At 36.8% G+C, this 17979-nt stretch overlaps 1 protein-coding gene across 2 annotated transcripts in view; it reads right to left on the bottom strand.

Annotated features, from left to right (window-relative positions):
• Cped1 (cadherin like and PC-esterase domain containing 1) overlaps positions 1–17979 on the bottom strand; it is a 252245-nt gene that overhangs the window by 9366 nt on the left and 224900 nt on the right. For both annotated transcript variants that reach the window (XM_090333210.1, XM_090333211.1), the window contains exons 19-22: positions 12887–13107; positions 12528–12629; positions 10235–10322; positions 9083–9229 (exon numbers count right to left, since the gene is read on the bottom strand). In XM_090333210.1, coding sequence (XP_090189336.1) covers positions 9083–9229; positions 10235–10322; positions 12528–12629; positions 12887–13107 — 558 coding nt within the window. The remainder of the gene's footprint in view (positions 1–9082; positions 9230–10234; positions 10323–12527; positions 12630–12886; positions 13108–17979) is intronic.

The raw sequence follows: 17979 nt of genomic DNA, 5'->3' as shown, positions 1-17979 counted from the left end.
TAGGAAGGAAAGCAACCTTTAAATGAGTACAGGCCATTAACTTGCCCTTCCATTCTGATCCACAGAAACCAATTCTGTTTCTTAGACTCAGTTTTCCAAATGTCTGTATATTCATTTCACAGAATTTAAAAAATAAATTATTTTATTTTTTGGCCAGTCCTGGGGCTTGAACTCAGGGCCTGGGCACTGTCCTTGGACACTTTTTTTTCAAGGCTAGTGCTCTGCCACTTGAGCCACAGTGCCATTTCTGTCTTTTCCTGAGTAGTTTATTGGAGTATCATGGACTTTCTTGCCTCAACTGGCTTTGAACCAAGATCCTTAGATCTCAGCCTCCTGTGTAGCTAGAATTACAGGCATGAGCCACGGGCACCAGTCATGTCACATAATTTTTGTATAATATGAATGAATATCTGTAGTTTTACTGGTTGTAAATTAACATCTGCCTTGATGTACTTACATGTACCTCCTGGGATGTAGAATCTCATTCAAGATAACTAACAGGCTTATGGTTCCAGCTGTATCTTTTGAACTTAAAACTTTCATTGGAAAATAAAGGCCTTCAAATTTCATTAAGAAATAATTTGTGGGATACAAGGTCCTCATCTGCTGGCTTTACTGTGGAGACTTGCTTGGTACAACTGTAAGCATTTAAAAAGATGCCATCTCTCAGAAGAATTCTCTTCTCAGAAGGGTTAGCTTTCAGGTGTCACTTTACCTTCACTTTCTGTTTATAGTCTTCAAATTAATTTGCTCTCAAATATACTTGTGTCTCTGAGTTCTGACTGTCTTGTCTTAGAAGATAATGTCTGTGCAGATGTAGGTTCCTAACTACAGGGACTGGGGAAAGAGTCTTAGCAAGTTTGCAGCAATTTCTTGCTGTGAACCATTTGGGAAATGAATAAGTGTGCTTCACTGAGGTTCATGTTTCTCCTTCCTAGGTACTTTTAAGTGGTAGCTTCCTTTGCCTGCTAAGTCTTATTTCATAAAATCCCATTTCAAATTTCTTTTCTATTTTGAGTTATTTCTAATTCTGTCTTTTTCGGGTTGGGGGAGGTAAATAGCTTTATGTCTTTAGAGTACCCTGTGTGTGTGTGTGTGTGTGTGTGTGTGTGTGTGTGTGTGTGTGTGCGCGCGCGCATATGTGTGTGAAGGTTCACATGGAAGAGAAGATATATGCTTGTGGTCATTCTACCACAGTCAGCCTATATGCCATGCATGATTTTAGACCTTATTACCTATGCCTCTTTTCCCAGGGTGTATTGAATAGAATGCCCTTCTTAGAAAATAAAAATAAGAAAGCAGAGCATGCAGGAGTACAAAACCGTAAAACCCTGAGGTTTGATGTGGTGTCGCTATATCTTTTATTTTAGTCTCTGTGCCACTCACAGGCACACCTGTGGTGCCAGGTCGGCAGGGAACATCTTCAGGCTCTGCCTCTGTGACTGCCCCAAAAGAGCTTTCCACTTTCAGTGAAAAGCAAGTGCTATCACTTGATACTTTGAATAAGGTTTGCAAGTGCTTAAAAAACAAATGTATGCCGGATCTTCCATTTAGGAGACTGTAGTGGTTTTTCAGCAGTCAGTGTTGTCTCATAAAGAATGAGCCATCTCCTGAACTTAAATAACATACTAATTAGATGTTTTTTGGTAAATTTATGACAGGAAGAAAGAAAGTAGTTCTGTAGCTAAAAGGGTTTGGGGAAAACAGAATCGACTGATTAATTATTTTGAGATAATCCTTTTTGTCATCCTTCTGTCTCAGCCGGGATGATAGATTGGTGCCAAAATGTCATGCTGAAGTTAGACTATTTACTGGAAGAACTTTGAGGTTATTTAATACATTATTATTGCAGGAGAATCCAGATACTAGAGGTGTGAATAATATTTCCTTAACCACAGATCTTGTCTCTACCTGGCTAGAACATTAAAACATAATAAAGGAACTGCTATACATGGCAGCTTAAAGCCTTAATTCAATTGTTTAAAGTTGGTGGAAAACTCATAGCCATGGGGTTTTATTGCATACAACATGAAGTTGTGAGCATCAGTTTGTCTTCCAGTTTAACAAACCTTCTTGTTCATTTTCTGTTCGGAATACTTCTTAAGAAAGAGATCCCAATTTAATTGGCATTACCACCATTTAGCATAAAATTCCCCCTTTTAAATCAGAATTTTGTACTCAACCATCTTAGGAAGGACGAGGGTCTCTAATGACCAATGAATTCATCTTTGTGGCAGTACTGATCTCAAATTAGCTGGTAGAAAGGCTTAGAATTCACTTATACATGGTGGAGTGAATGCTGATCATTTACATAGAAAGGACTTTCATGCATCACTTTTCTAAAAAGGTGTACAGGAATGGCAGACACTGGAAGTCTGGAAGTCCCTACACTGCTGTCCAGTATAGGGCCACTGATGCATTTTAAAGGACAAACAGGATTTGACGTATGGAAATATTCTCTTGCTGAGGGCAAGAAATATGTATTTAGGTGGTCAAGTGGTTGGAACTACAGACTTGGGGATAAAAGTATTTTTATAGTTTATAACAAAAAGAATAGGTGAGAAGAAATTTTCCTCTTCATCCCCTTACACTTTTTTTTTTTTTTTGCCAGTGCTGAGCTTGAGCTCAGAGCCTGAGCACTGCCCTTGGGTTTTCTCAAGGCTAGTGCTCCACTACTTGAGATTCAGCAACCCTTCCAGCTTTTTTTTTTCTATGTATGTGGTACCGAGGAATCGAATCTAGAACTTTGTGCATGCTAGGCAAAGCACTCTACCAGTAGGCCATACTCGTGCCCTCTCACCTTTATACTTCTATAAACACTTACGGGCTACTGATCATTGTCTTTGACCTGGTTTTGGCTTAAAAGATTGTGCAACAGTTCTGTGTCGAGCCTATTTTGATCTCCGGAGACATTTTTTAACTCTTTTGATTGTTATGGCTCTGTGCCTTTCTATAACTTTCCCTTAACAGATTATGCTCTAAATCCAAATGCTCCTATTACTCGTGGCTTATTTTTACACCTTCAACTATTACCTATTTCTGATGACTCCCAATTCTACTTCTAGTACCAACTTGTCCCTGGAGTTTCATACTTGTTATTCTACTGCCAGTTGAAGATCATCACACGGATGTCCTCCAGGCATCTCGATACAACATGTTGAAAATTGAACTTGTTATGTTTTCCCTAAGCTGGTACCTTTCTAGCTTTTCCCAGTCTCAACTGCTCTTTCAAATCTAGTAAGTCATGTAAGATAAGGATCATCTTTGATTCTTCCAACTTGCTCATTCCACAGATAGAGCATAGAGATGCCTTTAAAAAATAGAGCTTGTATGTGTTCATATTTCTTTTGTACTTGCTCTTTCTGTCTAATCGAATCAGACTTTCTCTAACTCACTCTGAAGAAACATAACTTCTCTCCCTGACTCAGTTCATGCTACCATGCTAAAGCCCCATCTTCCAACTCTTTCAATAGATCTTTACCACTTAACCACCTACAGATCACTTCATTTGGTCATCTCCCCTTTTCCAGTTTCCCACTGTGGTTGATGTTTTACTGGCATCAGAATTGCAGGGATTCTCTGAGAACAGCAGGTGGCTTCCATTGTGCCATGGAATTGGAATACTCTTCTGTCATTTTTTGTTACTTGGAGTATGGCTTATTCATTCTTCAACAACAATCAATGTGAGTTTTTCAAGGGAAGGTTCAATCTTCAATCGGAGTTAGGTGTCTCTATATCTCCACCATATAACCTCACATGCTGATTTATAATATGGGATTTTATGATTTACTAATTAATATAAATGTCTTGAAGTCAGAGAATCTGTTTTATGTTTTATTTTATTTATTTTTCTGCCAGTCCTGGGGCTTGAACTCTGGGCCTAGGCACTATCATTGAGCTTCTGTGTCCAGATATAGCACTCTACCACTTGAGCCACTGTGCCACTTCAGGCTTTTTCTATGATCAGTTGGAAATAAGAGTTTCATTGACTTTCCTATCTAGACTGGCTTCCAACTGAGATCCTCAGATTTCAGCTTCCTGAGTAGCTAGGATTGCAGGTGTGAGCCACTGGAGCCTGGCAATGTTTTTTTAATTTTGATCATTACAGCTTAGCTCACAACTAGACAAACTGAACAAGAGTTGGATGATTAAATAAAAGAATTAATAAAGTTGCAGTAATTGGAACAGAGTATAGAATATTCAGTAAGTAAACAGGACTTTGTATTTGTCTGGTTGGCATTTGTCTTGATATTTATCTGGATAAGCATGAGTCAAGGACTTTTTAATTAGCAAGTAGAAGTACAAACTAGGGAAATACAGATTAAATAGAATATTAATTATTCTTCTGGAGACCTAGTCCTCTTGAAGTACTTATAGAAATTCCATAAGGTATTCTAGCTCACTTTACAGAAATACTGTAAAATGATTACATGGAGTAAAAAAACTGTTGAATGAATTCTTATTGATATTTAAAAATAGCTTTATTATTTTTAATACCAATTGAATTATAGAATATCTAGTATCAGCTTAAATAAATCTACTTCATTTGTTCTTTTTTCTAAAAACATAATTGCTTAAGGTTTCTTTATAGGCAGATAAATTAAAAAAAAACTGTGTGTATTTGTGTGTCTGTAGGTATGTGTGTGTGTGTGTGTGTGTGTGTGTGTGTGTGTGTGTGTGTGTGTGTGATATGTGTTGCTAGAGAATCAAGCCCAGAACTTTGTGCCTAGTAGGAAAGTACTTTATTATTGAGCTATGTTCCAAGTCTTAAGGAATTATTTTTGTCATTATTTAGTTAGCAAACTTTTAAAGTTTAAAAAGGAAAAGAGAAAAACAATATTTATTGCTCAAATAATGTTCATTTCTTTAGGATTAGATAATTAAGATTAAGTAATAATGAAAAATCATCTCCAACAGATCAGTGAAATTTCCTTCTTTTTTTTCCCATTGTGCCAGAATCAAAGGAAACTTGCTGGGTCATGATGGCAGATGTCTTTGTGAATATATTATATAATAGCTGTACAACTGATTAGAACTAATTAATCACTCAGCAACTGTTTGTGGACTTGCCTCTTCTGCAACTAAGTTTGGGCTGATAATATGCCTGAATGCTTTCCAGGGTTTTGCTTGTTTGCTGTAGATGTTTGTCAAATAACGTAAGACTCTATCCAAAACCTCTGGGGCAAGAGCTACCTGGATCGTCTTTACTGTCATGAGTAAACACTGGGAAAACAAAATTCCATTCCACCCATAAACAGAAACAGCTGCTTTTCTCTTCCATAGAAACTTTTAGTCAACATTGATGCACATCTTTGAGAAACTATTTATAGATTCTTGGTGACAACATACTGTTTTTGGTAACTGGCAGATAAAAGTGACACTTCAAGGCCTTTACTCTAAACCACAGCAATAAGATCTCACTGAAACAGGTTTGTTATGTCTATGGTAGAATTCTGACCAAAAAGCAAAGAAGAAAAGTCAAGGTCTCATTTTTACTTAACATAGTCATTCTTCTCAGGGATCTTTGTCTCTATTACAAGGAAGGCTTAAATAAACACTAGAAGATGCAAAAATCTAATGTCTCTAATATGCATGATTCTCATTCTTGCTATTATTTTATGTTTTATTATGAATGTTTTTCACCAGACTCATGGGATGAGCACAGAGAGAATTTTTGAGAGAATATTTGTCCTTCAATATTTTGTAAATGTGATCAATAATAAACATTTTCCTGACTTGCTATATTCCTCACCAAATAATCCTATATGAAGAGTTTTAGATATGTGTGTGTGTGTGTGTGTGTGTGTGTGTGTGTGTGTGAAACATATTTTGAAGTCAGAATCTCTCACTTGCCATGTAAGTCACTGTGACATTGCTCTGTAACTTGAGGCAAGCCCTTTTTGCTTTTAGTTATTTTATTTTTATCTTTATATTTTGGTCAGTTCTGGGACTTGAACTCTGGACCTGGGCACTGTCCCTGAGCTCTTCAGCTCAAGCCTAGAGCTCTGCCACTTGAGCCACAGCACCACTTCCAGTTTTCCACTTCCAGTTTTCTGGTGGCTAATTGGAGATATGAGTCTTGTGGATTTTTGTGCCTGGGCTGGCTTTGAACCTTGATTCTCAGATCTTAGCCTCCTGAGTAGCTAGGATTACAGGCATGAGCCACCAGTGCCCAGCTACTTTTAGTTATTTTTTTTTTCAGTTTCTTACTTTTTGCCCAGGCCAGCCTAGGACAGTAATTCTCCCACCTATGTTCTGGGATGGGGTCTAACTTTTTGCCTAAGCTGTCCTTGAATCACAATCCTTCTGATTTCTCTCTCTCTCAAGTTGGTTAAATTCAATCCTTTTGGCAATACTGGAGTTTGAACTTGGGACCTTATGCTTGCTAGTAAAGCACTCTTCTACTGAAGCCATGCCTTCAGCCCTGTTAGACCTTTTGGTTATTTTTTTTCTTGCTCTTTTTTAAAAAAATTATTTATTTATTTTGTAATTGCCAGGGTAATGAATAGAGGGATTACAGTTACATTCGCCAGGTAGTAGGTGCATTACTTCTCACAAACTGATACCCATTTGATTATTTTAAATAAGTGAATAGTGACTTAAGACAATGAATGATGCTTTAGAAATATTATAAAGCATCAGATCAATACCAGAGTCTTTCTATGGTACAAGGGATATAATCTGTCATGAGGGTAGCAGCTGTTATTTCTGTGCAATGCAAGGGGTTTGACACTTTATGATGAAAAGATCCAATTGACAAATTGGCAATGCTCTGTTTTAACTGGAAGGATAATGTGCTGGAAGCACATTTTAGCTCAACCACACACACTTCACAATGGATTCCGTTACTCACAAATTAACAGAGATATAATCTGGGGAAGATCAAAGAAGCTTGCCATTCAGGCAGAGTTTACAAGAAGCAATTTGTTCATAGTGATAAATACACATGCACACACACACACACACACACACACACACACACACACACACACACCCCAAATGTGTCACAATGTCACTGGGCATTATTTCGCAAATTAAGAATTGTGTTCACTAGAAGTAATTATAAATCAATATGCTAGTGTTGGTGGTTCAAAGACTTTTTTGTGGTTTGAAAAATGATGATTAGCATTGACTGGTTGGTATTGTGGCAGGAGATGCCTGTCATTTACCCATTCGAGAAGAACATTTCCTGTTTATAATTCCAGACATGCTGGAAATCATTGAAGGATATTTCCTTTTTTAGACTTTCAGAGTACAAAAGCTGAACAAGAAAAGCAGACACCTCCCCCAATTTCTAATTGAAGACATATTACATAAACATAAATAAATACAGCTTTTCTAAAAGAGACAGAAATAAAAAGCCCCCAGTCTGTATGTTGTCTTTCAAGTCCCCATTTTCTATGAGTTTGGCCCACCAAACCCATAAGCTCACTGCTTATGTGAGCAATGATCCTGAGCTGGTTCTGATGCAAGTTCATTGCTTTTTTCTGGTACAGGCTAAAAATTACCCTCAAAGCTGTTGACTTTTCGCATAGAGTACAAGTGCTCTGTGGGGGGTATAATTTCTTGTGGAAGAAATTAGTATATGCACAGTATCCTACAACTTAAAATCTGTTTTGCAGCAGCATGGCCAAGTTTCAAGCTGCTCAATCAAAACTGAAAAATGTCATGTTCTCTGCTGTGGCTGCTGGCTCTCATTTCTCAGACATACAGTCCCATTGGCTCCATGGAAGGAAAATGGGAACCCATCAGAAAGTCACATGGATGTAATGCATTGCTAATAGCTTCTGGGGGTATTCATGAGAATCTGGGGGCCAAGATGAAATCTGACAGTCAGCTGAAAGCTGGAAACAGCACTAGAAGTAAAAAGTATTTGGAATGAATGTGTTCTGTTTTATAAAGGAAAAAACAAAGAAAATGACTATCAGATAGGAAGGTAAACTAAGGTACTTTTCATCCCCTGAGAACTGTATTCAAGCAACAATTGCGAAGGAGCTTCTGATTTCAAGCTGTTTTGAACACCTGATGAAGGACCTGCAGAAGTGTGGACAAAGACAATTTTGCTAATCCTCATTTCACCAAAGGAATAGAGCAACGAAACCAAAGGAAGTGAGGGGAGGGTGTTACAGGATTCTTCCCAATAGCTCTAGGTTAGTTGTAAGGTATGGAGAGAATGAGAAAGTAATAGTAAGAACAAGAGTGATAGCTTCATTGGGGATTAAGTGTATTTCCAGCAAAAAGAGGATGATGATGATGATGATGATGACAACGATGATGATGATGATGAGTATGTGTGTTTCTGTAAACCAAATGTGAGCAACTAAGTAAAAGAGGCCTAGTGCCAATTTGAATATTTTTCAAGAGCATGCCTGGAGGGGTAGTGTGACCTCCAGCAGACTGATGGACATTTGGTCACCAAGGAGCCGGGGAGGGAATCCAGCTGCACAAGTGTATTGCTTCTGTCAGGAAAACTATAGCCAACAGGTCCCATGGGGAGGTCTTTTCAAGTTCACAAAAGCACTCTTCTAGAAGAAAGAAGTAATATTCTATATCCAGTAAGCATATTTCTGGGTTACACCAACTTGTTTTCTGTTATTTTTATTAGCCAAATGTATTACTTCATTACTGATCATAAATAAAACCATTATTATCTTTAGAAAAGAAAAAAATAACTCAAAACATGGGCCTATTTGTCATGCATTGGCCATCCCATTTATTGGTATAGCCCATTAAATAAACTAGATTTTCAAGCTAAAGACTGGGCATCTTTTCTGATGCGATTTTTTGCAGGAAGGAAGGAAGGACTGAAGCTTTAAGGGAAGGTACCTTTCGCCACACTCCCTTCTCCCCACTAATGATGTAAGTTTTCAAATGTCTAAACACTATTTTCTTATCTTCATTTTTATACCAAAAGGTTTAATCACTACATGCCTTGGCTAACGGATGATAAACACCTAATTGAATCTCCTCATGACATCATTTTTCTGTGCAAAATGAGGTGGATGGTGCAATTAAAGATACAATGTAAGTGCTATTTGGAACACAATCAAAATCTGTGAGAAGCATAGACCAGAACACAAACCTCATGAAAATGGCATCCACAGTTTCCCTGCAGAAACTCTTTGTATCGTCCCATTGTTAGAGTGAAGGTGTCAGCCACTTCATATCCATAGTTTCTTGCAGCATCCAGAATAACCAAGTTTTCTTTCCATAAGTTTTGTACTTCACTCTGTTTTGCAAAGCACAGGGCAAAAGTTTAATAACAGAGGTTATTTTGTGATTGAATAATTCAAACAAATCATAGGTATCAGCTTTTGAAGAGAGATTAGGCACATTGGAAGACATCAAAAAGCAACACAAACCTATCTATAGAGACATATTACTTTGAATGTTCCATAAAAAATAACTAAGTTTATTGTCCATGATAAATACACAAAATTCCCATTTTCAATCAGCATTTGAGATATCAAGACAGGAATATAAAGATCAATAAATCACAGTTCCTGCTCTGAAGATACATCATTATCATAGAAGACAGAAATATAAAGAGTGTGTCCTTTCATTAGCGGAATACATGCCATGTTCTGCACAGACAGATGAAGCTCTATCAGGAACAAGGGGACAGCAGGTCCTTAAGAGGGACTCTGGAATAGTTTAAGTTCTGCTTGAGGACATTGAATTTATGTTGGGACAAATTTATTATCTTATTTAACTGTGGATCAGCTCCTTTCATTTTGTGATATCCAATGAAGGAAAAAGCAATGACACTACCTCTACGGTCTTTTTTTTTTTCTTTTAGAGTAAGTATCTTCAGAAAGACCACTTTTTCCCCCAAAGGACTCACTGAGATTGGCAATTTTATTTGTGGTTTCAGTATAAATGAGGAAAAAGGCAAAACATTTAAAGGTGTTATAAAATGTTGGTATGCTAAGGATATGCTTAAGGTAACCTCCCTCTCATGTACCTCAGTTTATTTACTTTGCCTAACCTGGACCACATTTCTTCTTTCATGAATTCTGCATTATTTACAACACACTGGTGGGCGATTGTCTCTTCTTCTACAGTAACAATCGTAATTGATTTGAAAGCATAATATAGAGGAGTGTGGTATCTTGATTTTTATGAAGGTTGCTTAATAGTACATATATTTTTCAGATCATTTTCCACAAAGAGTTTCTTTTAAGGAGAGAAAACATGAGATCCACATAGTCTAGGAAAGAAATAATGGGCTTACCTTGGTTAATACGTGTACTCCATCCACTGGCAGGTGGAAGCCAATGCCCAAAGTTTTGATGATCACCAGGATATGGAGTAGATTTTCTCTGAATGAAAGAATCACAATCCTAAAGTTACACATTTAAAGTTAGCCATTTTTCCATGTATGTTAATTGCGGAAACAAATACAAGATTTCCTTTTAGAATGTGTGAATTTGCATAAGCAGTTAAATTACCATTTTATAGATTTGATATACACTGAATATTTTTTGTGGATACAGTTTTATGTGTTAGTATCCATGTTATTATTATTTAAATTTGGTTATTTGGGGATTTTTTTGCCAGTCCTGGGCTTGAACTCAGGGCCTGAGCACTATTCTTGGACTTTCTCAAGGCTAGAGCCCTAGCACTTGAGCCTCAGCACCATTTCCGGCTATTTTCTATGTATGTGGTACCGAGGCAAGCACTCTACCACTAAGCCAAACTCCCAGCCCCTATTTGGGGATTTTTAAGACAAAATTTTGTCCTTGAACTCTCCCATTTCCTTTCCCACCATCCTAAATGCTGGGATTACAGATATGCACTACCACATCTGGATAGAAAACATTTACTTTAGAATAAATTTAAATTTGGTTGCCAAAAATCTCTATTGATTGAATTTAAATTGATTAAACAAAATACAAGACAAAGGGTACAGAAATAAAAAACAGTGACAAAATGGAATAAGCCAAAGGAAAAAGAAAGAAAAAAAAGAATAAAAAATAAACCTCTTGCATTTCTTGGGGTTCATTTCTATTATTTATTTATTCATTTATTTTTTATTGTGATTAATAGAAGGGTTACATTATATTCACAAGATAAAAGATGCATAACTTCACAAACATTGATACTCTTTCTCATGACATGGTCCCCATTTCCCTCCCACCCTTCCCCCGCTTATCTTGATTTCCCCCCTTCCCTATCCAATTTCAAAATAACCAATTAACCACATATAAAATATATCAGATAACATGGTGAAATATTGTATCAATATGAGATAACCAAGGGATGGCAAAAGAGATGAGAGATAACATAGTACATTAAGAACAACAGTCATTCATTATATGGCTTTTGTTTCCTTCTCCTGGAGCTCCTTACATTTAGTGTCATACTATTTGGCCTAATGTCTCTAGATTTTGTTCTATTGTAAATCTCTGCTAGGAGAGGCCAAGGTTTCTACTGATTATGACAAATGAGGGAGACTATTGGGCCTATGTTCATTTGAGTCTGCCTTACTTCACTTAATATGATTTTTTCTAAGTCTTTCCATTTCCTTACAAATAAGATTCCACCTCACTCCAGTTAGAATGGCTAGGATCAAGAAAACTAATAACAACAGATGCTGGAGGGGATGTGGCCAGGAGGGATCACTACTACACTGTTGGTGGGAGTGCAAACTCATACAACCACTATGGAAAGTAGTATGGCAGTTCCTCAAAAGACTACACATAGAGCTCCCCTATAACCCAGCAATTCCACTACTTGGCATTTACCCAATCGTCCAGAAACAAGGGCATACTAGATCCACTAGCACAGTGATGTTTATTGCAGCACTATTTACCATAGCAAAGATATGGAACCAACCCAGATGTCCCTCAGTTGATGAGTGAATCAACAAGATGTGGTATTTATACATAATGGAATTCTATGCTGCTGTCAGAAAGAATGACATCGCCCCATTTATAAGGAATCAGAGTTCATTTCTATAAGCATCATTTTACATGATCATACACACATAGCTTTTGAGCCCTTATGATCCTTTCCTAAGAATATCTTCCTTTGTTCTTACTGTGTGAATGTTTAGAGTGATGTTTAATTAGTCATGTCCCAGTATAATTATTTGTCTTTTATTATCCTTTGGGTTTACTTGTATATCCATAGGCACAGTCTAATGATTATAAATGAGGGAAAACATGCAGCCTACATTTTGATTTTGTATCCTTGGTTTTATATATAAGTTTATCTGATTTGGGTGTGGAAGACGAAGCATGGAAAGAATGGGACAATTCAGCAGTAATTCTCCCTAGATACTCTATTGGAAATGAACTATCTACAACTTGTCAGGGTGATGGGGAGGTAAGAGGAGAAAAACTGGGAGGGAATAAGTGAGAGGGGTGATACTGTTCAAGAAGAAATGCACTCATTCCCCGAGTTATGTAACTGTAACCCCTCTGTACATCACCTTTACCATAACATTGTCCTCAGTCTTTTCAATAGTGCCTTCTATTAAAAATAATAAAATATGGATGACAAGTTTAGCTGCAAAAATTTACCTTTTCAAAACCCTGTGAATAATTTCCAGGTGATGGGAATTAAGCCATTGAACACCGCCAACAACCAATACCGTCTGGCCAGTATTCTCGAGGGGACGTGATCTGAAATCCAGAAAGAAAAACAACACATGTTGCTTTAAAACAGATGGTAAACATTTTAACTGCATTGCCTCACATTTCACTGAACCATGTCTGGCTTCCTGATCACAGGGCCCTTTGTCATTCGCAAGTCGTTTTCAGCCACATTAGTGGCTATCTAAGCTTTTCAACACATTTGATATACAGTGAACAATTATGGCTGCAAGTAGGAAACATCAGTACCTTGTGGCATTGTGCCATTCATAATAGTTCCATTGTACCTTTGTAAGAGATGTTCAAGCGCTTTCTCAAATGTCGGTCTCATTGAGGGGCTTATCCAAAACTGAGGATAGTAGGAGTAACTGATCCAAGTCTTCCCACCATTGACATTGGGGTACAGTTTAGTACCATGCACCTTCTGCCATTCCTGCAGCGTTTCGTTCAATCTTTCGATCAGATAGTACATGATCCCTCTGTTGGTTGAATCACCGATAAAAAGAATCTGTAAAGTAAAGAAAATAGGTTTGTTCCAAATCTGATCTTGGCCTACCATATGATATAGACCTAAAAGAGTTAAAATTATTTTAGCTATGGTGAATATTTTCAAAAAATAACATTTTCTAAGTAAAAATAAGTCTCAGTGAAAAATTGCTTGTCATAAAATTGTATGTCTAATTGAAGGACAGCCATTTGAACTTAGAAATGTCACTCATCATGTTTCCCTCTAATCTGTTCATTTTCCTCCCTTTTCTATTGATAATAAAAGCATCATCTATATACACACTAAGGTGTGGTTTTTCTCTTTGCTTAATGAGTTTTTTGTCTGCATTATGTTCAATGCTTTAATTAGGCTTATAGATTTAAAGGGGCAATGAGATTTTCCTGTTCTCTAGGAATCCTTAGGTGTTTTTAACATCTGTTATTATCACTATGTAGAAATTATACAAAATAACAAATTCATTGTTACACTTTCATGCAGATATATGATATGATTTTAATCACATTCAGCACCCTCATTTTCTTCTTTCTGCAAGTCTTCTTTCCTATAGTCTCTTTCCTTATATTCCTGATTTAAAAATAATCTGTTAACCTCTTTCATGAATGTGAAGTCTGAGAGTCCTCAGAGTGGCTCCCTAAAGGTCATGCTATCTCTTGGAAAAAAAATACTGAAGGACTAAATTCCTCTTTTCTTTTCTTTAAATTTTCTTTCAGGAATTTTATTTTTATGTTTTGCATATAAATAAGATCTATTTTAATATATGATCTGTTTATTATAGAGTAAAATGAGAGGTAAGAGTCAATGTTCATATTGTCTTATAAATGTGTGTGTTTTGTTCCTTATTGAATATTGCCTACATCTTATTTTACATCAATTCTATGATATTTTTTATTGACAATCATTTGACCGCATATGTATACCCTAGGTTACATTATCTATTCTTCTCCATTGATTTGAAAATGTATAACTCATCAATATTAAATTATCTTAATTGCTGGAACTTTATAGTAAAACTTATTCTTGAGACTGCCTAATAATCTTTCAATCTCATTTGTCATTATACTTTAAGAACAGTTCAACCTCCATATAAGCATTAGAATCTATTTATTGAGTTCTCCAAAAAGTATCAGTGTGATCTGGATTGCATTGACTTTATAGATAAATTTAACAAAATTGGGAATCTTGATAGTATTGAGAATACTCTTTAATTGTATTTTATTGTTGGGGTAATTTATAAAGCGGTTACAGTTACATTCATCAGGTAGTGAATGCATTACTTCTTGAACATTGATACCCCTTCTCATGTTTTTGTCCCCCTATCACTCCCCCACGCCTCCCAATCATCCACCTTCTTCTCCCTATTTCAAATAAAAATAATTTATACAATTTGTAACAATGTTATATACAGTAACCACATGAGATTAATCATAAGGGGAAAAAAGAGAAAAGAAATAACTTTACATAGTACATTAAGAACAACAATCACAAAGAACCTCTTGTTTCCATATCCTAGAGTTCATTTCATTTAGTCTCATCTTATATGACCATATGTACATAGCTTTTGAGCTATTGTGACCTTGGAAAAATTCATATTAAGTGAAGTAAGCCAGACCCAAAGGAACATAGGCTCCATGGTTTCCCTCATTTGTAATGATCTGTACACATCTAGGACTCTCCTAGCAGAGGATCACAACGGATCCTTATTTTCTGAATAGCATTTCTTATCCTAGGTTCTGTATCTCAGTGCTACCTACTCTTACAATATTACCTCCTTCCCATTCCTGCCAGCACAGCCTTGCTTCAGTTTTTCACTGCCTCAAAGCTGTATTACACCCTTCATGGACCTTGCTTTCCACACTGTGACTGCCCTCAAAGCTAGCCAACATGGTGTTGCAGGAATCATTTCAAATGTCTTATTGCACGCTCCAAAATTGCCTGGGCTCCCTTTTCCTATGGGATGGCCTGAACTATTTAGGTCCAGCTAACCTTTACTAAGTTTTTTATTGCCTATCATTCTCTGCTATGTGCAGGCTTCCACAGATGAGGAATATGATACTCAAGAAGATTGAAGTCATAAATCTTGTAAATGCTTAACACAGGACTCAAACCCAGGTCCTTTCATTTTAAGTGCAAGGTCAATAGCCCCTCCCCTCAAAGCATCATGACAGATTCCTACTTTTTCATCACACATGATTTGCACTCAACAACATCTGTTTTTCCTTGTGTTAATCCATCTGCTGGGAAAGTTCCTCCCTTGGCAATCCTACCTGTCAACTCCAGATGTGACATGAATGGCACTTCTATAAATGGTCTTCTCCAGTGCCTACAGCCAGGGTTACCTTCTCTGTCCTCTGTTCCCATTTCATTTTAATTTTCTTATATATTCTTATCAAACTCTATTACAACTATCTGTGTCTGTGTCCTTTTTCCCCCTCACATCTTTTCAGGAAATTTTATAAGCATAGGCTTATAAAAATATAGGTCAAATTGGAAGCGAAGGAGTCTTTTGCCATAGACAAGTGCTTTGACTGATCAGGATAAGAATTCATTCATTACGTGAAGTAAGCCAGACCCAAGGAAATATAGGCTTCATGGTTTCCTTCCTTTGTAAGAACTGGCAAACATCTAGGATTTTTCTACCAGAGGATCCCAAAAGCTCAATAGCTATGTACATAAGACCATATAAAATGATGCTAAGCAAAATGAATCCTAGGTTATAGGAACAAGAGGTTTATCTTTGTGGTTGCTGTTTTTAATGTATTATGTGAAGTTACTTTTTGTCTTTTACCCCCCTTAGGGTTTACCCCTTTTTGTCATTGTATCTGACTTGGTACCCAGTATAATGTATATACATTTATTTATTTGAATTAGGGAAGGAAAGGGAACAACAAGATGATGAGACAAAGGAAAAGGGTGAATCAATGTAATAACGATGTTCACAAGACAATATGTTGGAAATGAACTTTACAACTCAGGAGGGGGTGGGGGAAGGGAGATTGGGAGAAAAACATGGGAAGGCGTAATAATCTTCAAGAAGTAATGTACTCACTACCTTACAATTGTAACTGCAACCCCTCTCTATATATCACCCTGACAATAAAATAAAATTAAAAACAAGAATTTACAAAGCTTCTCCTCTTTTGAGTGTGTAAAAATAGTTGCATGAAAAAAAAATCTAGAAAGCTTCTCCATTTGCCTTCAGATACAATACTGTTGCTACAAATATGGCTGAACAGAATAACGAATAGAAGCCTGGAATGGTCCCTTCAGTCAGGCTTCTATTGGGGTAATACAATTACAACACAATAAAATTAATTTTAGAGCTCGACACCGGTGGCTCATGACTATAATCCTAGCTAACTGAGAGGCTGAAATCTGAGAAAAGCTGTTCAAGTCAGCCAAGCCAGGAAAGCCCATGAGACTCTTCCAGTTAACCAGCAAAAACACTGGAAGTAGAGCTGTGGCACAAGTGGTAGAGAGACAGTCTTGAATGAAAAATCTAAATGACAGTGTCCACATGATGAGATCAAGCCATAATACTGGCAAAAGTATGACAATAAGACTTTTAAAAAATAAGTTGAATTTGTTCTTGCTAGATTTAAATGGTAACTACACAGATTTCCAAATTTTTGGAGAGTTTTTTGAACATTAACAAAATTCTTAATTTCAGGTACTAACAACTATCAATGTCTATATTACTCTGCTAAAATTGCAGAGTAACCAGTACCAGAGACCAAATGGTTTTAGGCACATAAATTTATTTCCAAACATTTCTGAAGGCTAGAATTTTTTTAAAAAAAAGATAGGTTTTTTTCCCCCTTTTTCTGAATGCCTCTTTGGCTTCTAGATGGCTGATCTCTCCATATCCGTCCCCCCACCCTGCTTTCCATGGTCTCTTCTTGTCTCTATAAGAAGATATGATTTTTTTTTAAAAAAATCTTATTCATCCCTTCAAATGTCCTATCTCTAAACTTTTTGAGTTACTGGAGGTTAGAAATTCGACATAAACATCTGATGGGAATGTTATCATTCAGCCTGCTATTCTATGAAAGAACCTTTGATATCTAGCTTGTAAATTTCTTTTCTCCATTGCCACCAGGGACATTTTTTTCCTTTTCTTTCTTATATTATCTTTGCACTATCAAGATGTCAAGATGTACTACTTCTTGAGCAGTTAGTATGATACTAGATGTCATAAGCACTAAATATGTATATCGTGTATTAGGGGGAAGATACCAAGGTTTAGAAAAATTAAAAATTGTAGATTACTGAGGAAAAAGCAACAAGAACATGTCTAGATTCCCAGACTTTTCTGTGTGTTTATTTCTGAGGAGGGAAGCCATCAAAGCATGTTAGAAGCAAGATAGCCCTGTTTCCTAATTCCAGTGGGCTGATGGTATTTTAGATAAGTGATGTGTATATTTCCTTGTGTGTAACACGGAGCAAACAACAAACAGAATTTAGTGAGGATTCCAATATTTAATCCTGGCACACAGCACAAAGCTGGCATTAAGATACAGGAAAGGCAAACATAGCCATAACTGCTTCGGTGCTTTAAATTCATTAGCTCATTCAGAGAACTTGTCTCAGAAGATAGGAAATACTTAAGTCACAGTAGTCTCTTTTGCCCTACTTAACATGCTCCCATTGATCCCAGCAGGACTTGAAGTGTTGCTGTAGAAACCAGAGTTCTGGATGGAGGAATAGAAGGCAGATCACCATCCTGAGCAACACTGACAGAAAACCCTTCCAGAACAGGTCCCTCCACCCTCAGTGCTGCACAGATATCAGAGGGAAGCACTCCCACCATCATCTGCAGAACAAGCTTTCTTAAACTGGACATTCAGATAGCATTTTCTAATGGCTAATAGATAG

The sequence above is a fragment of the Megascapheus bottae genome, chromosome 5 (assembly GCF_031878675.1).
Source record: "Megascapheus bottae isolate mThoBot1 chromosome 5, mThoBot2.hap1, whole genome shotgun sequence".
NCBI lineage: Eukaryota > Metazoa > Chordata > Mammalia > Rodentia > Geomyidae > Megascapheus > Megascapheus bottae.
Note: the sequence above shows the minus strand (reverse complement) of the source record. Positions and strands in the feature narration are given on the sequence as shown.